Source organism: Pezoporus flaviventris, unplaced genomic scaffold (assembly GCF_033815535.1).
Source record: "Pezoporus flaviventris isolate CSIRO_AGI_PZ_B2104156 unplaced genomic scaffold, CSIRO_AGI_Pfla_v1 ptg000071l, whole genome shotgun sequence".
NCBI lineage: Eukaryota > Metazoa > Chordata > Aves > Psittaciformes > Psittacidae > Pezoporus > Pezoporus flaviventris.
The window spans coordinates 602,490-622,521 of record NW_026892619.1 but is presented as its reverse complement, the minus strand read 5'-3'; the positions used below and the strand labels follow the sequence as shown (position 1 = coordinate 622,521).

Sequence of the window (20,032 nt, the reverse complement as noted above, 5' to 3'; positions counted from 1 at the left end):
CCACCCGGGAGGGTGGCTTGGGATGGTGCTGGGGATGCGTTCCCAATGGGGAACCAAAGGTGTGGGGTGAGCACCTACCCGCAGAGCTGCCCAAAGGCGGCCGGGGGGAGCACCCAGCACCCACAGAGGGACTCGCTCCGGCTGTGGCTCCAGCTCATCACTGCGGATTGCAATGAACTGATTGCCTTTGGGGAGCCCCGACGTGCGGCTCTGCTGCGGGGAGGGAGGGATGCTCTGCCCTCCCTGGTCCAGCCCTGGTTTGGATGCTTCCCCCTGAAGCGGGGGAAGCAAAAAGGCCGGGGCTGCCCCCTCCAAGTACAAGGGTATTTATTTCATCGGTACAAGAGGGAGACAGCACCTTGTGTGTGTTGGGCTCTTCCCGGTTACTGGTTTGTACATTCAGAGCTGCGGCCGGCTCGGCCGGGGTGAGGAAGGGCAACGGGGCCCTCGTGTGCCCCGCACAGTGCCAGGGGCACGGCTGCTGGCCCAGGGACCCCCCCTCTGCCCTTGTGCCCAGGGGTGCCCGAGCCCCGGGGCCCTGTGCGAGCGTGTCTTGAGTGCTGAGGTTGGCTGTGTGCGCCTCGGGCAGTCTGTGCGGGGTGCGCGCCCGCTGCCTTCCTCCTGCCTCCTCCGTCCTCCTCCTCCCTGCCCGCGGCGGGGGCCGGGACCCCCCCGGGCCCTCATTTCCTCGTGTGCAGCGTGTCCTGGAACTTGGTGCTGGTGTAGCGAAGGTGGAAACCCTTCTTGTTGATGGTGTCGTCCGAGTGGAAGCGGATCATCACCGAATCTCCGGCTGAGTACACCTCCTCCGGGGGCTGCCGGGACGAGGGACAGGGGTCCTCAGCACCGTGAGCATCCCGGGGGTGCACAACTGCCTGCACCCCCATCTACAACCCCAGAGTCCCCCCGAGGGATGCTCTGGCTGGCCTGGCTCAGCTTACAGCAGTTTAGGTCTTTCATAGAATCATAGGATCAACCAAGTTGGGAAAGCCCTTTAAGCTCACCCAGTCCAACCCTTACTCCAGCACTGCCAAGGCCACCACTGACCCACGGCACTGGAGGCCTTGGCTACACGGTGTGCGAACACTTCCAGGCATGAGCCCTTCCTAATACCCTGACCTTTCCCAATATCCACCGCTCTTCCAATCACTGCACTGAGCAGGGACCATCTACATCAGCTTGCACAGAACCACATCCAGCCTGGCCTGGGGATGCTTCCATCCCTTCCTTTTGCCCCCCCCATCCCTCCCCCTCGCCCCATCCTCACCCCGGACCCGCAGAAGCGCCCGAGGCGAGGCGCTGTCCCGTCGTAGCCATCAAAGAGCTCCATGTAGTCATAGCCACAGTCGGCCTCCTCCTCGATCTCGAAGGTCTGGAAGATGAGCTCCACGCCGTAGCCCTCCTCGGCCATGATCACCCACTCGCAGTCCGAGCCCCCAGGGTAGTTGTTGTCCCCAAACTGTGCGTGCGAGTACAGGTCCTTGGTCTTCACCTCAGCGCGGACCTGGCCGCCGCACACTGCGGGACGAGACAGCAGCGAGGGGATGCTGAGGCGGGCCCACAGCCTCCTCCTGCCCCATAACCAGGCTCCGTGCCGGTACCTGTGGCGTGGGTGGCCTCAAAGCCCTTCTTTTGCACAGAGTTATCAGAGACGAACTTGAGGAACATCTTGTTGCCCGAGGAGACGAGGGGCTCGGGCTCTTTGGCCCCACAAAAGCGGCCAAGCGCCGGGGCTTTGGCGTCTTTGCCATCGTAGATCTCCAAGTGGTCGTAGGCACATTCCTGCTGCGCCTCCACGTCCAGCTCCGAGAAGGTCTGTGGAAGTGACAGAGCCACCAGCACTCGGTGGGGCTCAGCGGGGGGAACCCCCCATTACCACCCATCCCCTGGTACCCACAGAGCCCTACCAGCTTGACGCGGTGCCCCGGCGTGGTGCTGATGGCCCAGGTACACTCCTTCTTGCTGGGGTATTTGTCAGGCCAGTTGGGGCTGGTGATGGTCCCCGTGGTGGACGTCACCTTATGGTCACAGCCGGCTGTGGGGACAAGGGGGGGGTCAAGGGTGCAGGGGTTGGGGCTGTGGGGAGTTTGGGGCTCAGACCCACCTTCCTTGCAGTCGTGCTTGTTGTCGTGCAGCACGAAGCCGCTGCGGCACTGGCACTCGTAGCTGCCGAAGGAGTTGAGGCACTCGTGCTGGCAGCCCCCGTTGTTCTTGGAGCACTCGTCCTTGTCTGCCGAGAGAGCAGAGCGGCCGCGGCTGAGCTGGGCGAGGTGGGAGAGCATCCCGGGTCCGGCGTCCATCCCCACATCCCGCTGCCCAGCCCTGCGCCGCTGCCGCCGGCGAGAGAGCAGCCAAGCAAGCGCCTGCACCAGCAACAAGCAGCTCCTCCATCCCTCGGCCAAGCTGGGAGCAGCCCCCGCGGGTGCTGGGATGGGTCCTCCTCTCCCTGGGCTCACACCCCTGGCTACAACCATTACCTGCTTTACGGGGTGGACGGGGAAGGCAGAAAAACACACTGACAACAAAGATGCACAAGAAAGACCAGGACGCGGGAGTCCCTCTTTACTCATCGACAGGGAAATGTCACAGACACGGTAAAAACCAGGGGCAAAACTCCAAACCAGGGTCGGGGGGTCCGCGACCAGCCCCACGGCGGTGCTTAAACCAGGCAGAACACGTAAAAACAAGGACAAAAGCATCCGAAACGAGGCCAACGACCAGTTCTGTCAAGCGAAGGGGCCGCGGGGCGGCCCGGCCCCGGCGTGCTCCCGCACGGCATTCCTGAGAAAGATGGGAGAGGAGGAGGCGGCTCAGGACGGGCCCCGCGGCCGCTTCTGCAGGCGGACCTTGAGGCCGGGCGGGCGCGACTTCGGGGGCTGGAGCTGCTGCTTCTTCTCTGCAAAGAGAGGAGGAGGAGAAACGGGAGCGATGGGGGCGCGGGCGCGGGGGGCAGCGGGGCATGCGGGGGGCAGCGGGGCAAGCGAGGCAGAGCAGGGCACCCGCACCAGCGGCGCACGGGGAGGAGGTGAGGCTGAAGCGGGCTCTGCGGGGGCAGTGGAGGGGTCGGGGCCCCAGGCTGCCTGTACCCACCTACCAGCACCCGCCACCACCTGAGGTCCCTATCACCGGTGTCACGGGGGTGCCCCCCCCCGGCCCGGAGCCCGCTTTGGGGCAGGATGCGCCGCAGCCCATCGCCTCTCCTCGCTCCCTGTCCCCGCGGGGGTTTGGGACGGGGGGAAGCCAGCAGCAAGCAGGCAGCCACCCCGCCAGCATCCCTCTGCCCGCTCGCAGCGATGCCGCAGGGGAGCAGCATCCCCCCGGGAGCCAGCGCCCGCAGCCCCGCGGGGCAGCCCCAAGCCCCGCGGCCACCTCTCAAGCAGAGGCTATAACCTGACGTCTTCCTAGGTCTGAGAGAGGAAGCGAGGCGGAAAGGCTCGTTTGGGAATGGGAAAGGGCTTCGGATGGGCCGGGAGCGGCTCCGAGCGGCTCCGGCCCGGCATCACCCGCCGCCGGCAGGACGGAGGGAGCCTGGGCGGGCGAGACAAGAGCGGAGAGTTGCCGGAGGAAGGGACCCGCCACCGGCTCTGTCTGCGCCCTGCTTTACCCTGCCCCTGCCGCCACCGCTCCCGGGCGCTCCCCGGCATCACAGCGGCATCCGGCGGCTCCCCCGGGCTGCGCCCACCACCCTGCAGCTCCCGCCGGCACCCATGGCCCCGCTACGGACCCCCCCTGCCCCGCAGAGCCGGGGGGACGTACCTGGGAGCTGGCACCGAAGGGTCCTTAAGTGGGAGCCGGCCGGGCCGGCCGCTGCCTCCGGCGAGGAGGAGGAAGAGGAAGGGGCCGCGTCTTCACCGGGGCAAAGCGGGGCTCGGGGAGGAGCACGGGGACCCTCCGCCGCTAAAAAGGGGCCTCACGGGAGATGCTTTGCCCAGGGTCGGATGGGAGCGACCCCAGGGAGGGGAGCGCAGGAAGGACCCTGCTGTGGCCGAGTCCTCCAGCGAGGTCCTGCTGCCGAGACCTGAGTGAGGGCAGGGAGGGGTGAGGTTTGGGTGTCCAGGACGGAGAAGCCCCATGAGGCGGCCGCACACCCCGGCCGGAGGCAGAGGAGGTGAAGGGGAAGGGGGGGCACTCACCCGGCTGCCCCCGGTGCCGCCGCCGCCGAGGTCTGGCTTTGCCGAGGAGCCGCTCGCTGGGTTCCATCGCGAGGGGAAGCGGCAGGAGCTGCCCCGGCTCAGGAGCTGCGCTCGCACCACGGCAGCGCCAGGGGCCGGGCTGGCGTCCAGGCACCGCCGTCCATCGGGGGGGAGCCTCTCTTCCATGAGGGTCCCGCGGCAGCCCCCGGCCCAGGGGCCAGCCCCGGATGATGCTCGGCTGCAGCCGGGGCGTGTTTGGCTCCGTGTCCCCATCCCCACCCGCCCGAGGCATGAAGGTGCCATCAAATGGCTTTAAACTGACAGAGAGGGGAGACTGAGATGAGCTCTGAGGCAGAAGCTCTTCCCTGCGAGGGGGCTGAGGCGCTGGCACAGGGTGCCCAGAGAAGCTGTGGCTGCCCCATCCCTGGCAGTGCTCAAGGCCAGGTTGGACACAGGGGCTTGGAGCAAGCTGCTCCGGTGGAAGCTGCTCCACCCTGCCATTGGAACCAGGTGAGCTTTAAGCTCCCTTCCAAACCCTTCCAGGATTCCATGATCTCCTGGCGGGGTGGCCCGGGAGAGGAGGTCAGACCACAGGACACACAGGGATAAGCAGGTAATGGTTTTGGGGAGGGGGGACCGCTCCAGAGACCTGAGGCATGGCCGGATGCTGACACCCCCGGCACCGGCCCCCCTGCCCGGGAAGCACGGGAAGCCCGTGGCCATGCAGCATAGCGGGATGCAGCAGTGCAGCAGAGCGGAGACATCCCCCCTCCCCATGGCAACACCACCCCAGGGGTGCAGTGCCCGGCCCATGGCAAGGAACCTGCTCCCCACACCAGCACCAGCCCCTCCAGGGCTGAGCACATCCCTGTGCACCCCCCAGCTATTTGGGGAGCCCCCCAGCACCTGCAATAGCATCCGATTGCTCCCTAAAAGAGGGGATCCCCTCGAGGGACAGCAGCGCCGGGCTGGGGGGGCTCGGATCCGGGGTTACCCCCCCCCCCATCGGGCTGGGACCGGGGGCTGCACCCCCGGCAGGGCAGGGGCAGGCGTTAGCGGTGGTTTCGGGGTGCGGGGGGGGGGTGTGGACACGCTCGGTGTGGGGAGGCCCGGTCCGGGCCCGGGCAGCTCTACCTGAGAAGAAATGGGCTTTGAAGCCCTTCTTGGAGACGGTGTTGTCGGACTTGAACTCGATCCTCATGTTGTTGTACTGCGAGGTGATGACATCCGGCTTCTCGGCCCCGCAGAACTTGCCGTGCAGCTTGGAGTCGGCAGTCAGCCCGCTGCGCACCTCCACGAAGTCGTACTTACAGACCTGGGGGTGCGAAGGACAATGGGGACACACACACACGGGGCTGGTGGCACCCAGCATCGGGGGGGGGCGCTTGGGGGGCGAGGGGGCTGCCCCGCATTGACTCACATCATTGCCCTCGGTCTCGAAGAAGTCGAACTGCAGGGAGATGCGGTACTGAGTGGGGGCCACCAGCTGCCAGATGCAGTTCTTGTTAGGGGGGTACTCCTTGGGCCAGCCCGGGCTGGTGATGGAGCCGTTGAGCTTGGTGAGGAAACCTCCGCAGGCGGCTGCAGGAGGGAGCAGCGCCCATCACATCCCTGTGCCCGCGGGGTGCTGCGGGGGGCAGGGAGGGGGGCACTCACCCTCGCAGCGGCGCTTGTCGGAGGCCAGCTCGTAGCCCGGGTCGCAGGCGCACTTGTAGCTGCCCAGGGTGTTGACGCAGCGCTGCTCGCAGCCGCCGTTGTTGGGGCGCGAGCACTCGTCCACCTCTAGGGCAGGCAGGGGGGTGAGCGGGCAGTGGGGCCGCCGCAGCCCCACGGAGCCCCCGGAGCATCACCGACCTTTGAAGAAGTTGACGGCGAACCCGGCCTTGTTGATGGAGCCGTCGGAGACGAACTTCATCCAGAGCCGGTTGGAGGTGCTCTTGATGTCGTCGGGTTTGTCGTAGCCGCAGTAGCGCCCGATGAGGCTGCTGGATTCGCTGCTGCCGTCGCGGATCTCCAGGTAGTCGTAGGCACAGCTGTCGTGGCGCTCGATCTGGGGGGGTCTCGTCCTCAGTATTCCCAAATCCCGCCTCTCCCTTCCTCATCCCCACACATTCACCAGCCACGGGGAAACTGAGGCACGGAGGCAGCAACAGCGCTGCCGCGGCCCCATGGGGTGCACCAGGACAGAGGGATGCTGCCGGGGAAATGTCCTGTTCCTACCGCAGGGAATGGGGTCCAGCACAGCGGAGGGGGGGGAGGATGTTCTCACCCACCTCGAAGGACTGGAAGGTCAATCCCACATGGAAGCCCTCGGAGACGGTGATCTTCCAGACGCACACCTTGCTGGGCCGGTAGTCATCGGGGTAGTTGGGGGACTGGATGTGCCCATTGTCCTTCTTCACATCCCCACCGCAGATGGCTGGGGGGGGGGGAGACACAGCTGCCTGAGCTCCCCCCTGCCCCACCACCAGCCCCATATTCCCTCCCTGCCCTTCCCTACCTTCATAGACAGCAAAGAAGCCTTTGCCCACCCAGTTGCTGCTGCTCCGAAACTCAACCCAGAGGCGGCTGTCGGTGGAGATGATGGGTTCGGGCAGCTTGTTCCCGCAGAACCTGCCTGGGGAGGAAGTCGTGCTGGGCTCCCGACAGCCGGGCGCCCTCCTCTTCCTCACCTCTATGTCCCAGTCCCTCCCCTGTGCCCCTGCAGCATCCTAAAAGAGCTGCTTCTCACCCCGCTCCCCTTGGGCTGTTTGTGGTTGTTTCAGTTTGGGGGCAGCTGGGTCCATGGGCAATAGGGCTGGGATGGAGATGTGCCACCAGCTGGTGGGGTGGGAGCCCCATTCACCCCAAGAACCCTTCCATGGCCGCCCCCCCCCGGGCTCTGGCACATCAGGAGCAGGGATGGAGCGGAGCTGAGCCCCTGGCGCTGCCCGCGCCGGGGAGGGAGGGCAGGAGCAGGAGCAGGAGCCGGCCGGGCTGAGGGCTCCCGGTTGGTTACCTCGCAGCGTGGCCTTTCTCCAGAACCCGTCTCTCACCTCCACGTAGTCGTACCAGCACAGCCGGCTTCGGTACAGATCCAGGGTGGTGAAGTTCAGGATGATCTGGGGATGAAGAGCAGGGGAGGAGGAAGAGCCGGGTCCCCGCGGGGTCTGCGCCTGCCGGTCCCCATTGCCGCCGCAGCAGCCGGGCACCGGCAGTGCTGGCTCAGGAGCACCCCGGGACAAGGGGGAAGGAGGAGGGAAGGAGGATGAGGAGGGGTGGGAGCCTTCGGTGCTGCGCCGGCGCTGGTACCTTCTCTCCAGGGGTGACAGAGATCCTCCAGACGCAGTGCATGTGGGCAGAGTACCCGTTGGGGAACTCGGGGGAGGAGAAGTTGCCTTGGCTGTCTTGGAGCGTCTCCCCGCAGGCTGCAAGGGGGGAAAAGCGGAGTCAAACCCCCGAGACACCCTGCTTTGGGAATGGCCCCGTTCCCGAGCCTTCTTCACCCCCTGAGCGCCCAAATCCCCATCTCCAAGGCGAGCTCTGCAGGGAGCACCCCCAAGAAGCCCCAGACCTCAGCGAGGGGATGCTCCCAGCCCCTTCTCCGGGCAGGGATCCACAGCCGCGCCTGGACCCGGCCCAGCGCTGCCATCTGGAAGCCACATGGGGCCGCGGCATCGACGCGGGGCCACCCCCAGCTCCTGCTCGGGGCGGGGGCACCAGGAGATGAAAGGTGAAGCGCTGAGAGCGCAGCCGAGCCCGGGGCTCGCTGCCTCCTTCCCTCCCTGCTGCACGGTGGGAGCAAAGGGCAGGGGAAGCCGGGCTGCAGAGGGGGGTCTGTGGGGAATCATCTCTTTTTTTGGGGGTTTCCTCCATGTCCTTTCTAAACAAATCACTTCTGCTCGCTCCCATAGCCCCACAGCCCCTGCACACAGCACGGCCGCTGCTGGGGCCCCTCACAGCCCTGTCCCTCCTCCAGGCTGCCAAGGAGTTGCTGGAATGAAGCAGGAGCCAAACTCCTGCAGATGTGGTTGGTCCAATCTCAACCTCGTGCTGGGCCCCGCAGCCCCCGTGGCATGGCCACGCTCATGGGATATGGCCCTCAGCACTATTCCAGGTGCCAGCATGTGTGCTGGTGGTGCTGAGCATCCCTCAGTCTGCACCAGCCCCGGGGAGGACCAAAGTGCATGGTGGGATCGTGTTGTCCCCATCCCACTGGTAACAGCCCAGCCCCTCATCCAAACCCCTCCTGCTGCTGGGATGGGTGGGAGGATGCTCTTGGGGGGTGGTCTCCAAGGGATGCTTTGGTCTCGGAGGATGCTCTGCTGCAGAGGAGGCTCTCTGGGGGATGCTCTTTGGGGGGATGCTCTGTTCCCAGAGGAGAGGGCAGCTGAGGAAGTCTTTGCTCACACGGGCAGGGCCGTGAGGCTCCTCGAGGTCTCCTGCTCACAAACACCGCAGGGAGCACCATGGACGGAGGCACAACTGTGGGGTGTGTGTGTGTGTGTGTGTGTGGTCCTCGCAGGGGCGAGGAGGACCCCAAAGAGCACTTTGCCACTGGCAGGAGGGACCCCCGCTGGGGCGATGCTTTCCTTTGCCAGGTCTCGGGGTGAAAGCAGGACAGGACGCAGGACCCCGGCCGCTCCTGCCGGCACCCGCAGCCGGCGGCACTCACCCGGGCAGCGGTAGAGCTTGCGGGCCTGCGCGATGTCCCCCTTGCTGAGCCGCGTGCGCTGGCCGATGGCCGGGCGGACCCCGTTCACGTCGTACTTGGGCAGGATGGTGTCGAGGAAGATGCCCCTGTGGGGGGAGCAGCAGAGGCTGAGCAGAGCCTGCGGAGCTCCAGGTCTGCGCCTGCGATTGCTGCCAGCGGGGAAGGATGCTAAAAACAGCCTGGTAATGAGAGCCTGCGGGACGTGAGTCAGCGGGGACAGGGACGTGTCCCCAGCGCATCCCCTGCCTTAGGGAAGGATGCGGAGAGGGGCTCTTCATCAGGTATGGCAGCGACAGGACAAGGGGGAATGGTTCAAACTGAAACGGGAAGTTCAGGTTGGATCTCAGGGGGAAGGGCCATATAAGCCCTACATAAGGTGTCCCCCGGGCTGGGACACCTCGTGGGGATGAGCCACGTACCTGGAGAAGGTGTTCCTGGCGTAGTGCATGATGCTGTCAAAATCATACGTCTCACCCAGAGACTCCACTTCCTCTGGTTCCATCTTCAGGAAGTTGTACTCCTGCCCTGCGGAGCCAGGAGGGATGGGGCTGCCCTCAGGGGGACCCAGCACCGGCAGCATCCCATGGCAGGGAGGAAGAGGAGCAGGAGGAAGAGGAGCAGGAGGAAGCGGAGCAAGAGGAAGAGGGCTGCAGCCGGGCCCTACCTGGCTGGATGTTCTCCCTGATGATGGAGACGTGGTCATCCCGGTCAGGCCGCGTGTGCTCGTGCCAGAACCCGATGACGTGGCCCAGCTCATGCACCACGATGCCGAACTTGTCGCAATTCTTGCCGATGGAGATGGCCTGAGGTCCCCCCCCGCGGCGGCCCACATAGGAACAGCACCTGGGGGGGGGGATTGGAGGCACCGGGTCAGCCCTTTGGGGCCAGCTGAGGTGTGGGCGTCCCGGTGCTTCATAGAACCCTGGAATGGTTTGGGTTGGAAGGGAGCTTAAAGCTCCTCCAGCTCCAAGCCCTGCCACAGGCAGGGACCCCTTCCACTGGAGCAGCTTGCTCCGAGCCCCTGTGTCCAACCTGGCCTTGAGCACTGCCAGGGATGGGGATGATGTGAGTCAGGGTTTGAGCATCAGCCCCTCTGGTCCTGGGGTGCTGCTCCCATGGGTGCACATCCTGCGTCACAAGAACTTGGCTGGTCTGTGCCTGTGCTGGGGCATGGATCATCCCCTGCTGTTGTCATGCATTCCCCATTCCAGGGGAAGCCTCCTCCTAACCACCATCTGCTTGGCTGGGGCTGTGTCTTGACGCGTGAAGATGCTGAGCTCTTCCAAACCCCTGTTTCCTTTGGCATCAACCCTGCTGCAAGCCCGGGCTGGTGCTGAGCCACCAACCTCAGCCCCTGGCCCACAGCAACTCGGTGGCTCCGAGACCTCCCTGCTCCCAACCACCTGCAGGGACCAGACCCCAGGGATAGGTCCTCCAAGACCCAAAACTGAGCAGGTCTGGGCCAGATGTGGGGATGGGTTTAAATTGAAATAGGGGAAGATCAGGTTGGATCTTAGGCAGAAGCTCTTCCCTGTGAGGGTGCTGAGGCCCAGGCACAGGGTGCCCAGAGAAGCTGTGGCTGCCCCATCCCTGGCAGTGTTCAAGGCCAGGTTGGACACAGGGGCTTGGAGCACCCTGCTCCAGTGGAAGGGGTCCCTGCCCGTGGCAGGGGTTGGAGCTGGATGAGCTTTAAGGTCCCTTCAACACAAACCAGGCTGGGGTCTGATGATTCCAGTGCCATCATCAGGGCATCCGGAGTGACCCGAGGCTGCTGGTGCTCTCCACCACGTACCCGCAGGGCCTGTAGGTGAAGACGATGTAGCTGTCCTCGTCGTTGCGCTCCAGGAAGGTGACGCACGTGTGCTTCTCCCAGTGCCGCATCGCCTGCCGGAAGATGGCTCTCTGGCTGCCTGCGGGGCGGCGGGGCCGTGAGCGCGGGGCGACCCCGGACGGGGAGGGACGGGGCTGGACGGGGCCCGCACTCACCGCTGAAGTTGCCGCTGATCACGTAGGGGATGACCCCGTCCGGCCACACTCGCTCCGGCCGGGACGTGGCGGCGCGGCGGCCCCGAGCCCGCACCCGGCCCCGGTGCTGGCGGGCGCTGGTGGCGTTGGTGGCTGCGGGGAGCAGTGAGGAGGGGGGTCAGCGGGGGCAGCACCCATTGAGGGGGGGCGCGGGGGGGGCAGCGGGTACCTGTGCTGTTGGTGCGGGTGATGGAGCGGCGCGCCAGGTCCACCACGCGCTCCACGTGGAAGAGCCGCAGGTCCTCCTCATCCAGCGCGATGTCCCCCAGGAAGGCAGCTTGGGGGGGGGGGGGTGGAGATGGGGTTTGAGCCCCCCAAGACTACGCTGGGGGACCCCAAACCCCACTAGGGCTGAGCTCCCTGCGCCTGGCCCCTCCCCAGCACATGAAGAGGAAGGTAAAGCCCTTCCTCCTCCTCCAGGCAGGGGCCTGGCTCCCCCGCTCCCGGCCCGCCACCGTGTCGGCTCTGCAGCGGCTGGAGCCAGCCCCAAGCTCACATCTGGTTCTCATAAGCTCCGGTCCATCACTTTTTCGGGTTTCTGTTATTATTCGTGTTACAAAACTGCGCTTTTTTTTGTTTCTCCTTTAGAAAACGCTGGGCTCGGGACCCCCCCTTCTTGCCCCTCGTCCCTGTGTGAGCTCCGACAGCCCCGGGATGCTCCAACCATCTCCAAGGCATCTGCTCCACCAAAGCGGAGCCATATGGCTCAGGAAGCTCCCGCTGTGCCCAGTGCCTGCAGGAACGGGGCTGGCCGAGGGGTGTCCGTCTGTCTGTCTGTCCACCGGGGCCAGCACCATTCCCATGGGGCTGGGGGTGCGGGGATGCTGCAGCATTGCAGGGCTGGAGGATACAGCCCTGCTCCTCCTCTTCCTCCTCCTCTTCCTCCTGCTCTCGCCATGAGTCAACGCTCCAGGACGCGGCTCCCGGCTCCGGCACAGGGCCAGCGCGGAGCCCTCGGGAGCCCGGCTCTGGCTGAGGTCAGCGCCGGCACAGGGGCTCCGCACGCGGCCACAGTGGGGTGGAGACGGGTTCCTCACCCAGCGTGCGGGTTCCCGGGGTGCCCGCGTGGTCCCGGGCATCCCAATCCCTCGCCGGGATTTGGGGATAGGCAGGGAAGGGGGGGACTGGGGTGGCTGGAGCAGCTCAGGGGCTGCGGGAGAGCGGTGCCAAGTTGGCGCTCAGAGCAATTAGCAAGTGGATCCCAAAAGAGCCACTAATTACGACAGCAAGAGGGACAATTGGGATAACCACGACGGGTCCAAGACAACCGGCACGAGGCGAGAAGAGCAGCGAGAGGTCAGCCCAGCTTGACCAGACGCCGTGTCTTTGTATGGCACCCAGCCCAAGCTGTGCTCTGGTGGTGGCATGAAGCGCTTTGGGGTGAAAAAGCCATGGTTTGGGGTGAGAAAGCCATCTTCCGGAATGAAACAGTCAGCTTTAGGGTTGGAAGGCCACGTTTTGGGGAGAAGAAGACACATTTTTCAGTGAAAAAGAAAGCCAACTTTAGGGGTGAAAAAGCCACTTTTCTGGGGTCAAAAAGCCACTTTTTGAGCTGAAAACACCAGGCATTGGGTCTGTCCCCAGCCCGCGCATCCCAGCAGAGGAAGCTCCGGGGTGGGGAGCAGACCTGCCGCAGAGCCAAGGGAAGAGCAAACAAGCCGGGGCCGGCACCTCCCCTGGCACAAGGCGCCGCTGGCACGGCCGGGCTGCAATTTGTGGGCAGAGCAGAGGCAGGAGCCGGCCCCGGCCTCCCCGCACCCTCCCCGGGCCGGGAGAGACGTGTCCGAACGGGCAGCGAGGGGGAGGCCGGGGCCGCGGAGCAGGACGAGCTCCCGTGCCAAGAGCTGCATGGAAAGACAAGGGAAAGTTAAGCTCGCTTACAGCGCGGCAGAGCCAAGTGATATAGAAACCATATGTGAGGGATTTGGGATACGTGAGAGAGCCGGGCAGGCAGAGCGGGGACGTGGGGCTGCTTTCCCAAGCGGTGCAAAGCAGCTCAGCTCCCCCCAGGGCCCTCATCCCACGGGGAAAGGTGGTCGGGTGCTGCCGGAGGGGGCACTGGAGCAGTGAGGGGTGTCCCTGGAAGGACACGTTGGGAATAAGCCCAAACTGTTGGATTGGGAAACTCCAGCTTCGGTTTGGGCTCTGGTTGTGTCTTCCTGCTTGCTCCCAGTGCACCCGCTGACAAGTGGGGCGGTTTGGGGGGTTCTCTGCTCACCCAAGTGGGGAGGATGCGGTGCCAGGGGGCAAGATGTAGTGCCAACAGAGGATGCGGTGCCAGCAGTGCGCCAGCTTCAAGTGCAGGCACTACAATGGCTCTACCCTCATCCCCATCAGCTGGAAAAGAATGGGGATGGGAGCATCCGGGTTCTGTCCATACACATCCCTCCCGGCCCCCAGAACACAACCAGCTGCTCGGGACCTGCTGACACGGCTCCCACCGAGCTCCTTCTCACCCTGAAGCCAGGAGATAACTCAGCTCTCGCTGTGGTTTGTGCTCTCTGCTGTCTGTCGGTTCTTGGAACACTGACGTAACCCCCGGGGCTGAGGCATCAGACAAACAAGGGCTTCCATCCAACTCCTGCAGCACCCCTGTCCCCATCTCCCTGCATCTCCTGCCTGCACACGGTGCCTGCCTCTTCCGCATCCCCTTGTCCCCATTGCCACTGCGCAGCAGGGATGCAGGAGCCGCTCAGCATCTTTGGTACCCCTGGGCGAGACAAGCAGCGGAGGGGGGTACCCATGGGCCTGACCTCTCTGGCATCACTGGGAGTTTGGGATGAGCCTGACCTCGGGCTCCACCAAGGTTGGGAACCGTGTTGCAAGGAAACAGAGTAACCCGTGGGAAGGGGCCAGGGCGCGAACGCGATGTTCTGGTGAGCAGGGAAAGCAAACAGAGCCTCGGGAAGCCTTGGCAGGGGAGGGCGGCAGATAAACAGGACAGGATCTGTTCCAGGTCAGTCTGGGGCAAACGAGCCTCCATGTGCAGTGTGGATGGGGATGACCCTCATCCCTTGCATCCCCTCTGCTTGGGAGCAAAGGCTCAGCCCAGCCTTCCCTCTGGATGGGAATGATCCCCATCCCTCACATCCCCTCTGCCTGGGAGCTAAGCCTTCCAAGCCTTCCCTTGCTGGTTTAGCAGCTCCATCCCAGCCACAGCGGATCCCTATGGGATGCAGAGCCATGGGCCTTGAGCATCCCTCCCGGGCGCAGCAGGGAGCAGAGAGGAGGGTACAGGGAGGGAAGGGATGGCGGTGGGGTGGCGGTGGGGTGGCAGGAGCAGTTCCATAGGCGCATCCTGCTCTCGGCTGTGTCGGAAAGCCCCGGAGTGGCCGGAGCAGCATCCCAGTGGCTGGGCAGAGCCGTTAACTATGTGAGGAATGCTCCTGGCGCCGCCCCATGCGCCAGCCCAGCTGCGAGCACCGGGGCCACGGCGGGAGGAATGGGACGGGGGTCCACCCCCCGGCCTCGGGGGCTGCCCTGCATAGAGAGCCGTGGGGTGGGTGCAAAGGAGAAGGGATGCGGAGCATCCCACAGGGTGTCGGGGCTGAGGGGTACCAGCTCTACTCATGCACCCACAGAGAGCCCCCGGGACAGGGCAGAGGTGAGCTGGACCCTCTCCTGTCCCCCCCGGTGATGCAGCCCCCCCTCCCGGTGCCCCTCGCCAGCAGCCGGAGCAGGGAGCAGCCAGCCTTGTAAACGCCAGAGTGAGTATTTGCTTTCCCAAAGCACCTTCCAAGCAGCACAGAGGCACAAAGCAAGAATTCAAAGCTCAGCAGCCAGGCTGGGAGCCAGGCCAGGTCACAGCCCCCCTGCACCAGTGGGGAAACTGAGGCACGGGGGGATGGCGCAGGCCAGCACCAAGGGGAACCCACCAAAGAGAGCGTCCCTCTCCCCCTGTGCCGGCACAGGGTGCCCAGAGAAGCTGTGGCTGCCCCATCCCTGGCAGTGCTCAAGGCCAGGTTGGACACGGGCTTGGAGCAAGCTGCTCCAGTGGAAGGGGTCCCTGGCCGTGGCAGGGGTTGGAGCTGGAGGAGCTTTAAGGTCCCTTCCAAACCATTCCAGGATTCCACGAAATGAGCCTCTAATAAACCCACCCCGTGGCAGCAAGCAGCTGATGCGGGGCCGGGAGGTTTCATCCCTCCAGGGGAGGATTTTCCTTCTGCTCCTCTTCCGTGGAGGGGAAAACCTCCTCCAGGGCTCGGGTGGAGGATGCCAAGGCTGAGGCATGGCAGAGCCGCGGGCAGGAGCAGGTGGGGATTGGGCTGGCGCTGCCTCCCCTCTCCAGAGCCGGGTCACCAGAACGGAGCCCGGGGCCAGCGGCACTGAAAGGGAGAGCTGCTGGGAAGGAAAATATTTGCCAATGGCTCTGCCAAGGGGCCGGGGGGGGGGGGGTGGTGGTGCTGAGTTCCCTGCAAGGACAGAGCCAGAGCGGACACTGAGGGATGGGGAAGTGCCCCAGCGCCAGGGCACAGTAACAGGGGGGCCACCAGAACGTGTCCTCAGCCCTTGGTCCCAGCCTTTGCGGGCTCGCAGGCCTCTGTGCTTCTGCCCCAGTGCTCTGGCTGCAACCACATCCCCACTCCCAGTGCTTCCATAGCTCAGTCCTATCCCCACCGGCGCTCCCCAGGCCCTGTTAACTCCTTCCAAAGCTTCCCGGCCTCCTGCAGCTCATGGACACGTGGATGGAGGGGTTTTGCCATGCCAACACCCCCCGGGGAGACGAGAGAGCCGTGACCGACAGCCCTTGGCTAAGCGGGATGCCCTGGGACGCTTTCCTCTCCCCACCACAGTGCTGGAGACCTCCAGGAAGCCTCAGCAAAGCCCCAGGGACCAGGAGGCCGCGATCTCACCCAAAGAATCGCTGCCTGTTGCGCAGCCGAGGGGCGATATCGAGGGAAAGGCGCCCATGAGCCTCCCTCCTGCCTCTCCCTGCATCCCTCCCGGATGCTTTGTTCTCGCAGGTCCGGCCCGGCTCCCCGAGGCCGCCCCATCCCGCCGGCCATGTGTTTCCCAGCCCCATCCCGACGGCGGATAAAGCCTCAGGAAGCGGCGTCTCCCCCCTCGCCGGCGTGAATCAGCAGCCGCAGAGGTTCCCAGGAGCCGGGAAGGGAGGGAAAAGCGGGAGGGAGAGTGACCCCCCCCCCCCTTCCCAGCCCCGGCCTCGCCATCGCCCCCCGGAGCGCGCCCAGCGCCGAACGGGTGATTACACAAAGATAAAGCAGATCCCGGGATCCGGCGCGGATTCCCAGGTCTCTGCCCCATCCCGGAGCGCGGCTCCCGGAGTTTTCACCCCGCGTGAATAAGTGACCTACAACGGCTGGAAAATATTCCTGGGCAGGCTGACAAGTGTGATGCAGCCGGTAGCCCCCGCTTGCCTCCGCCTGGAAAGTGTAACCTAGGTGAAATCCAGGCGGATGCAGCCGGGGCGCTCCAAGCACGGCCGGGAAGCTCATATAACCGGGAATGGGGGCTCCAGCCCCAGCCACGGCTGGGATGGTTTTGCCATCAAGGATGCTGAGCCCCGCATGGGTACCGTGGGCAAAGCAGGTGCCCCCTGAGCCCATGTCCCCCCTTCCACGGGTGACAGCACGTCCACGGCAGAAGCATGCGAGCCCCCCTTTTAACCAGACACCCCCAAACGTGGCTGTGGAGCGAGGTCAGATTCATCCCTCTCTGGCTCAGCAACCCCCCTGGATCCCTTGGGATGAGCCAAGAGCAAACCCTGGGGATGGATGTGTTTGACCAGTGCTGGCTCAGGCTCTGCAAACACAGTGAGCCCCCCAAGAGTTGCTCCCCCCAGCACGCTGGCAACTGGGAGCGATGCCGCCTGCCTTTCCCGACCGGAGACACGACCAGGATCCAACCTGGCATCCGCTGTGCTCACCACTGGGCACCGAGACCTGGATATCCTGCTGACCGGGTGAAGGGAAACCGGGGCCACTGCCGATTCCTCCCTCCCCGCCCGCCCGCCCGGGGTTGCTCCAAGGGCCGGATCTCCCAGCGGTCCCATTTTGGCATCCTTGGAAGAGAGGCGGCGGCACGGGTGCCGCGGTGGGAATGGCATCGGCTGTGGGCAGCCATCCTGCCTGGCCTCAGGATACCTCTGGCATGAGCTGTGCCGAGGAGACAGAATTCCTTTCCTGGTGCTTCCCTCCCTATATCCCGGTGCTTCCCTTCTCTGTATCCACGGTGGTGGCAGGGCCTCGGTGCTCGGCGCTTCCCGAGTCCCAGGGATGGGAGTTGCTGCCCCAAACCCAATCCAACCCCAGCGTGGGTCAGGGGCTGCCCTGGGGGTGTGCGGCTGCTCCTGCTGGATCTCACCATCCCACCCTTTGGAGCCGAGCAGGGACAATCCCAGGCTCTCGCAGTGCGTGGCAAGGCCTGACCCCCCCGCACCCCCCGGGAAGGGCTGCTGTAATTAAATTACTCACATCGGGACCGAGCAAAGGACGGGGGGGGGATGAGAAGCCTCTGCGGCCCCGGGGGGGTGATGAAGGGGTTTCGGGGTGCTTGGGAGCGGGGTGAAGGGGGGCCCCCTCCGGCTGGGGTCGGCAGCGCCGTGTCCCGGCCGCGCCAGGGGAGGGAGCGCAGCGGCGCTGCGGGGCTGCGCCCGGGCGGTTTTGCAAGCTCGGCTGTTTCAGCCCGGCAGGGCAGGAAGGGAAAGGATTTTGGGCCAGAAAAAGCCCTCGTGGAGACAAAGTTCCACCAAGAGGCGCCTTCCCCAGCGCAGACAAAGCCATTGCAGAGAAACGTGATCCTGCGGCCGGACCCGAGCCCCTGCTCTGTGCCTCAGTTTCCCCCCCTCAAAGAGTCCTTCCGTCCTCTTTATCTCGCTTTGGGACACAGGGATAAAACCCCTGCGGCGCCCGGCCTGCTCCCAGCCCTGCTCCAGTCTAAAGGGAGCAGCTCAGCACCCCCCAGGCCCAGCACAGAGGAACCCTGGGCTGTGGTAAAGCCCCCCCCGGGCTGAGCCTGGCTCTGGAGGGACGAGGTTTCCCTGGGCTGGGGGAGAAGGAGAAAGGGGAAAGGGTACGGAGCATGGGATGAGGTGGGATGGGGCACAATGGGGTATGATGGGTGAGATGGGGTGCAGTGGAGTGGAATGGAATGCAATGGGTCCAGCTGTGGGGTACAGTGGAGTGGGACAGGGTGGGATGTGATGGGGTGCAATGGGTCCAGACTTGGGGTGCGATGGGGTGGGATGGGGGGTATCGGGTGTAATGGGGTGCAGTGGGGTGCAGTGGGGTGCGGTGGTTCCAGTCCTGGGGTGGGATGTGGGCTCCCCACCACCTTTGACAGCTGCCGGCGCCGCCAGCGCTGGGGAGGGGGAGCAAGCGGGGCTCCGTCCGCCCCCCCCGTGCCGCTGCTCCCCCTAAGTACAACCGGATGCAGCCGAACCCCCCCAGACGGGCAGCGGGGCCAGCCCCGGGCTCGGGAGCGGACTCGGCCGTGCGGAGCCCCGGGGAGCGGGACGCTCACAACTCACACCAGCACCAGCACCCCCCCCCGCGCTCCCCTTTGTCTGCCCCGGCCGACCCCGCCGCGCATCCCCCCGGCCCTACCGGCTTTGCAGGGGTCCTTGTAGTCCAGGGGCTCCGCGTCCTCCTCCTCCTCCTGCTCCAGCACGTAGGAATAGTCCGGGAAGTGCATGGCCCGGGCCAGGAGCAGGCACAGGAGCAGCCCGCAGCTCCGCAGCCCGGCCATGGCTCCGCGGGAGCGGGCGGGCAGCGCCGGCGCCGGCGGCTTTTGGGGCGTTTTGGGGCTTTTCCTTTTTTCCCCCTCCCTCCCCCTCCGCTCCTTTTTTATTTTTTTCTCTCCGCTCCCTCTTTCCCTTTTTTTTTTTTTTTTTCCTCGTTTTTTCCTGTAGGGAAATGGGATCCGCTGGGGGCGGGGTCAGGAGCCGGGCTCGGCCCCTGCAGCCCCGGGCGCAGGGCTGGGAGCGGGGCCAGCGCCGGGGGGGGTCGGCGGGGCCGAGCTGCTGCCGCGGACACGGCCCGGGGCTCCCGGACCCCGTCCTCAAGCCCCCGGTCCCGGTTGGGTCCCCCCCATCCGGTCCCGCAGTTCCCAGTCCCGGTTCTGTTTCCCCCCCCCCGCTCCCGTCCTGTACCCCCAGGACCGATTCCGCCCCCTCCGGTCTCTTCCCGTGTCCCCCGGCACTGATCCTGCCCCCCCCACCTCATCCCATGTCCCTCACCCTAGGTCCTGCCCCCCCCCCCCCCCCCCCCCGTTCCCCTCCTGTATCCCCTGACCCCGATCCTGCCCCCCCCATCTCATCCGCTATTCCCTTGTCTGGAACCTGCCCCCCCATGTCCCCCAGCCCTTTATCCTGCAACTCCAGGTCCAGCACCCCATGACCCCCAGCCCTGTGCCCCACAACCCCCAGTCCTTCACCCCTTCCCACATCCCTGTATCCCAATCTTGCACCTCACGTTCCCATCCCACATCCCCATTCCTGCATTCCCCACATTCTCCAGACCTGTACCCCCACATCTCCTGGTCCTGGACCCCCGATCCCACATTCTCCCAAGCCTTGCCGGAGAAGGAGAAGGATGCAGCATCCCCAACCCACACACCCTTCCCAAGCAGGGGTGAGCCCCAGGCCCTGGAACAGGCACTCAGAATCACCCTGTACCCCAAAAACCTCCAGTGAAGCATCACAAGAGCCTGGATGTCCCCATCCCTGGGATCCCATGGCAGTGTTTGGCCGGTGCCCTCCCTCCAGGACCCCAAAGGCAGCCCCATGTGGGTCACAGGCCCCCCAGGAGCGGGCAGAGCCCCCCCCCCCGGAACGGGCAGAGGGTGTCTGGATGCCGGAGCACGAGAGGAGCATCCCGCAGCCCCGGCCGAGGGCTGTGGGTGACATCTGCCGTCGGAGCTCTGCCACTTCACCGGGGCCCGTCCCGTCAGGTCCCCATGGACCCCCCCCAGCTCTGCAGGGGGCACCATGGGGTGGGTGGGAGCCGTGGCGCGGCGGTGACGGGCACATGGCAGGATGAGGCCATGGTGCTGCCATTGGGGCCCTCCAACAGCTCCGGGGGGGTCTGTGCCCCCCATGATGAGTCTGTGCCCAGCGGTGGGAAATGGGATCCACCGGATAAAGCCCCGAGTCCAGCCTTGCCTTGCAGGGTCCAGCCTGGGAAGTGCCACAGGATGCCAAGCTCCTGGCTCATTATTCCAG

General features: G+C 65.4%; 1 protein-coding gene across 3 annotated transcripts; it reads right to left on the bottom strand.

Moving 5' to 3' along the window:
- Nucleotides 1–310: 310 nt before the first annotated feature.
- On the bottom strand, nt 311–18,645 carry BMP1 (bone morphogenetic protein 1). Of its 3 annotated transcripts, XM_061472606.1 has the most exons (20): nt 18,417–18,645; nt 11,021–11,128; nt 10,813–10,944; nt 10,619–10,736; nt 9,491–9,669; nt 9,246–9,351; nt 8,788–8,912; nt 7,425–7,540; nt 7,132–7,234; nt 6,634–6,750; nt 6,407–6,552; nt 5,988–6,183; nt 5,790–5,915; nt 5,554–5,714; nt 5,268–5,448; nt 2,105–2,230; nt 1,908–2,035; nt 1,602–1,815; nt 1,268–1,518; nt 311–815 (listed from the first exon to the last, which is right to left on the bottom strand). In XM_061472606.1, exons 1-20 carry the CDS (start codon nt 18,556–18,558, stop codon nt 681–683), a joined length of 2,910 nt encoding a protein of 969 aa, XP_061328590.1. In that variant the 5' UTR covers nt 18,559–18,645; the 3' UTR covers nt 311–680. The 3 variants fall into 3 exon arrangements, with proteins under 3 accessions (XP_061328590.1, XP_061328592.1, XP_061328591.1); XM_061472607.1 differs by lacking the exons at nt 311–815; nt 1,268–1,518; nt 1,602–1,815; nt 1,908–2,035; nt 2,105–2,230 and adding an exon at nt 2,529–2,896; XM_061472608.1 differs by lacking the exons at nt 9,491–9,669; nt 10,619–10,736; nt 10,813–10,944; nt 11,021–11,128; nt 18,417–18,645 and having other exon boundaries at nt 8,788–8,914; nt 9,235–9,291.
- Nucleotides 18,646–20,032: the final 1,387 nt, after the last annotated feature.

Excerpts from the sequence above, each read along its gene's own strand:
- BMP1 (XM_061472606.1), bottom strand. The coding sequence starts at position 18,558 with ATGGCCGGGCTGCGGAGCTGCGGGCTGCTCCTGTGCCTGCTCCTGGCC. Across the intron at positions 11,129-18,416 it reads CAAGGACCCCTGCAAAGCCG|CTGCCTTCCTGGGGGACATC; the intron begins GTAGGGCCGGGG and ends CCCCCCCCCAAG. Across the intron at positions 6,751-7,131 it reads GAGAAAGGCCACGCTGCGAG|GCAGGTTCTGCGGGAACAAG; the intron begins GTAACCAACCGG and ends CTTCCTCCCCAG.